This window comes from Lotus japonicus, chromosome 1 (assembly GCF_012489685.1).
Source record: "Lotus japonicus ecotype B-129 chromosome 1, LjGifu_v1.2".
NCBI lineage: Eukaryota > Viridiplantae > Streptophyta > Magnoliopsida > Fabales > Fabaceae > Lotus > Lotus japonicus.
This window is the reverse complement of record NC_080041.1, coordinates 56278387-56286778: the sequence shown is the minus strand read 5'-3', so window position 1 is coordinate 56286778 and position 8392 is coordinate 56278387. Positions and strand designations below refer to the sequence as shown.

The 8392-nt window shown below is 39.7% G+C and overlaps 1 protein-coding gene across 1 annotated transcript; it reads left to right on the top strand.

The window, feature by feature from the left end:
- The first annotated feature begins 366 nt into the window (after window positions 1-366).
- On the top strand, window positions 367-4423 carry LOC130730598 (adenylate kinase 4-like). The gene is made up of 6 exons (XM_057582653.1): window positions 367-663; window positions 2650-2795; window positions 2881-3000; window positions 3142-3309; window positions 3667-3756; window positions 4099-4423. Exons 1-6 carry the CDS (start codon window positions 558-560, stop codon window positions 4198-4200), a joined length of 732 nt encoding a protein of 243 aa, XP_057438636.1. The 5' UTR covers window positions 367-557; the 3' UTR covers window positions 4201-4423.
- Window positions 4424-8392: the final 3969 nt, after the last annotated feature.

The following is an 8392-nucleotide window of genomic DNA, read 5'->3' as shown; positions in this document are numbered from 1 at the left end:
AAGCTAAGACGTTACCATCATAAATAATTGGGTAAATCTCAAATGGACACTTAGTTGAATTCACTAATAAATGATAAGAATAAAAATGAAAATAAATTTAGTAGACTATAAGCTACCTCGAAATAAGTTCATTTACTAAACACTTTTAAAAAGTTTTTAAATTAGTTAAATAAGGTTTAAGCTATAAAATGTATGTTTTGTGAGATCTCTCAAAGTGTCTCTATCTACCTGAAATAATATTACCCCATTCGTTTTTAAACAAATAAAAGTGCTCTATCTAGAAATAAATGTTTGACTTTTGTAATATTATAATTCGTGAAAGAAGACCGCTGACACAGCAAAGGGCAAGGAAATAAATACAACAGCTTGAGTGAGTAGCGTTGGAGAATCCGAAGGGGCAAGCAAAGTATCGTTTCATTGTTCTGTTCGTTCGTGACTTGAACACGCAAAACCTCATTCGTTATTCTCGTCTTGTGTTTCTGCACTCTCTCTCTCTCTCTCTCTCTTTCTGTCACACCACATTGCTTCACACTCCAGCAGCAGCAGCAGCAGCCGCCATGGCTTCACCCAATTTGGAAGATGTTGCCTCCGTCGATCTCATGACCGAACTCCTCCGTCGCATGAAGTGCGCCCCCAAGCCTGACAAGCGTGTCATTCTCATTGGTACTTTCTCTCTTCTTCAGATCCCCACATTCTGTTCTAATTCATGCTTCATTTTACAATGCTGTTAGGGTTTCTTTTGTGATTACCCCCATTTCCATTTGATTTGTTTTTTGTTCTCATTTTTATGATTTTTTCGCTTTGTTTTTTTTTTATAGGCAATAGTTGTTAGTAAATTAGTCTTCCTCAGGTTCGAACCCTAGACCCTTCATCCCACTCAGCCCTTATGTCCCTACTACCTCTTACCGCTTTGTGAAAAGTGCACAACATTCTTATATTTTTGTGTGTGTGTGTTTTAATTTTCATGGTGTAAGATTGATCGGAACGTGGTTCATGTCTCTTTTTCTCTTGTGTTAATTCTCTTATATTGCATTACTGGTCATCGTTTACTTGAGCTTTCTAGTTTATTTTACGCGATAGAGACCAGCAATTAATTTCTTGTTGTGTGATTAAATTGGGATTGCCTAGTTTGAAATTGTTTCCAACTTCCTACTACTGCACCTCTATAGTTTGTCGGAATGCCTCAGCGCAGGGATGGAATGAGAAAGAGTAAGGGGCGAAAGTTTAACATACTCAATAAAATGAACAATGACTAATTAAATGATGTAGTGTAAATATTTTAAGAGGGTGAATGTCACATTTAAATATTCTATGAAGGATTTTTTTCTCTTTGGGGGCGACCGTCCCTTTTTTCTTATATGTAGTTTCGTCCCTGGCTAAGCATCATTAGTTGAAACTCGAAACACTTGCCACCTATGTTGCACTGATACGGCTGCAACAAAATTTAAAAAAATTAAGTTACGAGTACACTTATATAGAAGAATATATTTTCAACCATAATATATATTGTTGTTGAAATTAAAGAAGCATATCGGAGAGAAGGAGATTCGTGTTTGTGCATGCCGCAAAAAATGAAACATGAATTCTCTAACTTATCCACCATCAATCAATGAAGGTGAGCATTGACCAGGAAAGTACAAGATAATTGATTGATGCATATTAATGACACGGGTAGGGTTTCAAGGGGTTTATGCTAATGATATAGGTAGGGGTTTCATCTTTGTATTCATAAAAAGAAAAAGAGATAACTTAAAAAAATTTGTTTTAGTTAATGTGTTGTGCTCAAGAAGTATAAAAAGTTATTTCGGTAAGCATCCTGTGCTTATTTACAAGTACCCTCCGTACGTGTATGGAAGCCAAAATGAAATACCCATGTTTGATACCATGCCATCATGAAATTATTTTACATAAATATGTCTATGTATTGGTTTTGTGACTTTGTCTATATGTGGTTTGAAGCAAGTGCTGCTGATTTCCTCCCTATGACTTTATCGTTGCTTGATTATTATTTGAAACTGGACTAAGTCAGAGCATGTGCTTTCTTTCCATGCCACATTTTATTATTTCTACCTTTTTGTGATTCTATTCTTTCTATTCATAAGACAGAAACATCAAAAGCTGCATATTGCTGCTTCCCTAAACTTTTGGGTTGAGGCAGTTTATATTACAAGAGGTAGTATGTGATTGTGAAGTATAATGTGTTTCTTAGTGTTGTGAATGAGGAGTTTCTTCTATTATCATCCTTTATTTCCATGATTATATTCTCTTACCTTGCAAATTCGGAACTGTAAAGCACAATACCAATTTTGTCCTTAAAGTTTTAAATTGAACTTGAATGTGTTTAGAGGAGCTAGAATTGTAAATTGCGATGTGATTTCCTCTAATCCTCTTGTTATAAATGGGACTGTCTCGTAGATTTATATGATTGTTTTGTAATGCTCTTGTCCGTCCATTGTATTTGCTTTTGTTTATTACACTAATATTCTGATCACTGTACAAGAAATTGTAGTCCTCACTCCTCAGGTAGGTTTATTCTCCAAAGTGCATATTTGACTTGGTTAGTACATTTAAGATTCAAGCTTTTAGATTAAATATGTGATGGAATAAAAACTCCAAAGGGCGTAAATACTTTGAAAATTGTTTGTGCAGGTCCACCTGGATCAGGAAAAGGAACCCAGTCACCAATTATAAAGGATGAGTACTGCTTGTGTCACTTAGCAACTGGTGATATGTTAAGAGCTGCTGTGGCAGCTAAAACCCCTCTTGGTGTTAAGGCTAAAGAAGCTATGGATCAGGTAAGGTGTCTGAGGATTTTCTTTATCTAATAAAATTTCTACTTTATATAGAGTTTTCTAATTTTGTATTATGTTTTGAATTCAGGGACAACTTGTTTCTGACGACTTAGTTGTTGGCATTATAGATGAAGCAATGAAAAAACCATCATGTCAGAAAGGTTTCATTCTTGATGGTTTTCCAAGAACTGTGGTCCAAGCGCAGAAGGTATTACATAGTTTAACATCGAAGCTAAATGTTAAGTTCTGTGCTTATATACACAGACTAGTTTATCTGCAGTTCTTTACTATTTTACATGTTGTTGTCCATACTATGAATGTTCATTTTCTCTGTTTTCTTTGCTTGCAGCTTGATGAGATGCTTGAAAAGCAGGGAGTTAAAGTTGACAAGGTTCTCAATTTTGCTATTGATGATGCAATCCTCGAGGAGCGGATTACTGGCCGCTGGATACACCCACCCAGTGGCAGAAGCTACCATACAAAATTTGCACCTCCCAAGTTTCCTGGGGTTGATGATGTAAGTCTGCATCTTTGTGTATAAAAATGCTATTGGCAGAAATATAATTGATTGATGTTTATGGTTAAAAGCTTTTATCATCGTTCATTTATAAAATTAATGCTGAATATAACGTGCGCATTTCCTTGTTTCCCTAGGATCGAGTTAGCTAGGTTTTGGTAGTTTGCATGAAGTCATGGGTTTGTACATTGTTACCACCATTATACACCAAAATATGATGTTTTGATTCTTTGGGAAATTATTGAGGGAACTGCTTGTTTTAGTTGCCGGCCATACTGATGCTCTCTTTGAGAGGGGATATTGTTTTGAGAAAAAGTACTTGTGATATAACTTTGATTGCTGAGTTTGTTTTCCTAGGTTACTGGTGAACCTCTTATTCAGCGCAAGGATGACACTGCAGCCGTTCTTAAGTCACGACTGGAGGCATTCCACAAGCAAACTGAACCGGTAGGACTTTGAATCAAAATGCGTCAAATTAAATTTGAAATTGTGATATAAAGTAGCTGTCAACAATTATATTTTGTTTAAATCCTTGATGATGTAATCTAATATTTTGTTCGTGCTTAATTTCAAGTTGATGTGAATTTCTTTCTCATCATTTGGTTCAACTCCCCAACCCCCCCCCCCCCCCCTCCTTCAATTTTAGACATGTTGACTCAAGTCCTTCATTCTAAAATTTCGGAAGAGTTCCTTCTCATTTTTCCAGTTTTGTAAAACTTACTCTTTTTCTTTTCATTTTTGGTCTTTGTTATCATGGTCTACAATGAAAATTTGTTCATTGGAATGCAGGTTATTGATTACTATTCAAAGAAGCACATTGTTGCTAATCTTCATGCTGAGAAACCTCCCAAAGAGGTGACAGCTGAAGTGGAGAAGGTGCTGTCTTCGTAGAATTCTTCTTGGCCCTGCCCGTCCAGATTGAACTGCAAGTCTGCGACAATTGTTTTGCCATTTAAAACCTAGTTTGCTGGCATGTATTTTAATGTATACACTGAGTTCTGCTAATCTTCTAAGTTTTAATTTTTTGCTCAGAAATGGAAATGCCGGGGCATTTGAAGAGTTACATTGATAGAATAAAATTTCAATGGAATGTAGATGTTACTTTTGGATTGTACTAGTTTATTAGCATGATTTTTAAATTTTCTTTGGACCGCCTAGAGCGACTGGTGAACCGGCCTAATGACTGGTCCAATTAAACCTAGTTTCCAGATATTTGAAGATTCTGTCAAGAACCGGCTAGTCGGTGAAACAGGTGAAAATGTTCGGCAGTTCGAAGTGATTTCCCCTAAACACCAAAAGACAAGTGTTTTGGGCACACAATGACTTCATTCCTGTGGGTTAAATATTTACCATTTCCATACTTTTTTTATAGGAAAATGTTAGTTGTTAATTGTTAGTAAATCAGTTCTTTCGCCAGGGTTTGAACCATGGTCCTTCACCCTGCAAATTCCTTCATTTTCATTAGCTCACCAAGTGAGTTACCCTTCCTCCCTTCCTTACTTGATCTACTCCAGCGACTGGATGATACATTGATTTAGTGGGATGGATCACATTGTTGCTTGGCTTGATGGTGATTCTATGCTAGTGAAATGAAGGATGTCGGAGGGAGAGAACCACAAGAGAATAATTTTGACTATGAAGAACATCAATAACCAAAATGACGGAACATGGTGAACTTTTTAATGTTTGTGAAAATGTCGGAAGTTGTTTTGATTGGATCATTGATCTTCAAACAATTACATTCATCAACTCAATGGGCGAACTGGTTTTAGACATGTTTATTAGTTTCAAAAAAATGTGACCCTTGGACCTTTGCAGGTAGCTTGGTGTTAAGCTAAAATCATTAACACCACGAATCTCGACGGCGGTTGCTCGACAGAAAGGATTATGGTAAAATTGGTGGCTCAGCACGTGGCGACCCCCAAGGGCAAGTTAGTGAAGGCCACATCTCGACAAACTCAGCAGATGAAGAAACTTCGATAAACTCAACGGAAGAAGCAGTTACCGAGTGATGGGCAATTACAAGCACGTGCGTGTACCCACGATGCCACGAATGGCAACGGTTACCCACGACCCAAGACCACCCACGTGGCAATTAAAATCACGTGCTCAGAATCTCCGGTTGAACGTGGGGTAAGGCGCCAAAATTCAAACCCACTAAGCCCATACACATTGAAGAAAAACCGCCAAGAACGTGGGGGAGGAAACAACGTTATAAATAGAAGAGTCAGGAAAGGGGTTCCCAACTCAAACTCTGAAAAATTCACCAGAAAGCTCTAATGTCCGCCTCAATGAGACTCAAGGAGCAAGGCGTGATGATGGAGGAGTACGTTGCAGAACCAGCCTTTTAGTTTTCTTGCATTAAGCTTGTTAATTTCCAGTTCCTTCGTGCAACTTCTTGTCGAATTCTACGTTTCTTGTAGTTTTCATGTTATTTTGATTTATGTGACTTCATGTAGTTGATCCTTGCTTAATGAAATCCAGTTTTCTTTTGAACCGATCATCACCGTCGAAAAATACTAACTCACACACAACACTTTGGCAAGACGTTTTCTCAAAAGGACCCCGAATCTAAACTTCCTTTAGTCGAACTAAGAGGATATTTGTTTACCAAAAATCACCGTAAACAAATTGGCACGCCCAGTGGGACCGTTTTTGTGAAAACTAAGTTTTACAGAAGCGTTTTGTGTGTTTGGTTTATTGCATGATATCTGGTATTTGTTACTTGCCTTGATTGTGGTTTACGTTTTATATGCACCTGAGAAGTGGTAAGACTGTAAGTATGACAAGCAATCGAGGAAGAACCTCTCCCCAAGGGTCTAACATGGGTAATCAGGGCAGCCCCGGGGGAAGTAGCGGTAACAATAATGAAGAAGTGTCTACTGGGATGGGACCTGGCACCACTATGCCAACCCAGAACGTGGCAATTTCTGCAGTTGCAGAGATGCCTGTATCTACATCAGTGCAGGCACAACTTGTTCCAACGGTTACAAGAGGGGACATGCCTTATGGTATGCCTATATCTGTGATGCAAGGCATACAAGGCACGTATTCGACGTTCCCTGAGAATGTTCCCCCATTCAGCATACCCCTCTTTGGGGCAAATGGAACAATGTTGAACTTAGGGAGTAGTCGAGTTAGTCCTACTAGCCCTATTCCTGGGTCTAGTTCGCAAATTTATTTGTCTACAGGTATGAACACTGGTTCACTTCAAGCCATTAGGCAGCAAGTCGATGATAGTAACCATGAAATGGTTAACATGCTATCTCGTCAGATAGGCGAAATAATTAACCCTGTGCTCCAAAACAATAATGCCAATAATCAACATTTGGCACGTCAGATGGATCGCTTGGCTACGGCCCTGGGGGCACCGGTCGAAATTCAACCGGCACCAGGGGTTAACCAAATCCCATTGCCTAACCATGTCCCTGCTCCTGTGCGCTATCAAGCGCCACAACACCAAGATATGGGGGCAAACCCTTTGTTTAGGGGGAATGAGGCAGCGCAACCACCATTGCAAAATGTGTATATGGTGAACAGGGAAGAACATGCTGATGGTGTGCTAGAAAGAATTCGACACCAAAACGCTGGGGGGCAACAAAATGTTGCTGCTGTAGTGGAACAATTGTTGAACCAACATGGCTTCAACGTGGGTTTCGCGAATAGACCCCATTTTGTGTCGGCCTTCACAAAAGAGGTTCTCGAATCCGAACTTCCTCGAGGCTGGAAGGTCCCCAAATTCACTAAGTTCTCTGGGGATTCAGGAGAGTCCACTGTAGAACACATAGCCAGGTACCAGATCGAAGCAGGGGATTTAGCCATCAATGAAAATTTAAAGATGAAGTACTTCCCGAGTTCTTTAACTAAGAACGCATTTACCTGGTTCACCACCCTCGCCCCTAGGTCAGTCCATACGTGGGCCCAATTGGAAAGAATTTTCCATGAACAATTCTTTAGGGGGGAGTGCAAGGTGAGTTTGAAAGATTTGGCTAGTGTCAAAAGAAAGCCAGCAGAGTCCATTGATGATTATCTAAACAGGTTTAGGATGCTTAAATCTCGATGTTTCACTCATGTCCCTGAACACGAGTTAGTTGTTTTAGCCGCTGGTGGTCTGGAGTATTCCATTAGAAAGAAAATCGATACTCAGTATATTCGAGATATGTCCCTACTCGCAGACAGGGTGAGACATATCGAATTACTAAAGGCTGAAAAGTCCGAAGAAAGGGCCAAGACTACTAAGTGGCCAAAGAAGGAAAAAGTAGCTTACATAGACACCGACCCAGTGTGTCAAAATCCATGCGTTTATCGAGAAGTCCCCACGGATGTCGACATAAATGATGTCAATCTGGCTGAACTCCAGCCAGGCGATCCTTATGTTTGTAAAGCATTGAAACCACATGAAAACAAACTTGGGGAAGAAAACCCCAAAAACACGATCCCTGCTGTGAAAACTTATACTTTGATGTGACCAAATGTGATGCAATTTATGATATACTTGTGTCTGATGGTTTATTTGTGGTCCCTAAAGACCAAAAGCTTCCTTCTCCTGAACAGAGGAAAGGGAAGAAATATTGCAAATATCACAACTTTTTTGGTCATTGGACCTCACAGTGTGTTCGTTTAAGGGATCTTGTGCAGGGGGCATTGGATTCAGGAAGACTCAAGTATGATGAAAAAGCCAAAGGCCAAATGAAGATCGACTCTGATCCGTTGCAGGTAGCCGAGGCCAACTATGTGGAACCTTTCTACATTGGCATGGTCGACATTTCTGAAAAGTTAGATCTGGGCCTAACACTCGGGGAGGCAAAGGAGGAAAACATTGTTGTCGAAGTGCCAGAGGTCGAGAAAGAGGTGAGCTTAGATGAAGTTTACCCCAAGGCTGGAGAAACTCTTGTGGAATTTCTATCCCGGAGCAAAGATGGCGAGAAAGAAGTCATGCTGTGCCCTCGATGCAGCGCAGTCTTCGACAAGTCTGCAGCCAAAGCCTACCAAGATTCTGAAATGAAGAAACATTATCAGCAGAAAGTGCCTGTGTCTAGAAGGCTGAAATATCCCCACGAGGAGTGGGTTGAGAGAGGCCAGG

Excerpts from the sequence above, each read along its gene's own strand:
- LOC130730598 (XM_057582653.1), top strand. The coding sequence starts at position 558 with ATGGCTTCACCCAATTTGGAAGATGTTGCCTCCGTCGATCTCATGACC. Across the intron at positions 664-2,649 it reads CAAGCGTGTCATTCTCATTG|GTCCACCTGGATCAGGAAAA; the intron begins GTACTTTCTCTC and ends TTGTTTGTGCAG. Across the intron at positions 2,796-2,880 it reads CTAAAGAAGCTATGGATCAG|GGACAACTTGTTTCTGACGA; the intron begins GTAAGGTGTCTG and ends TTTTGAATTCAG.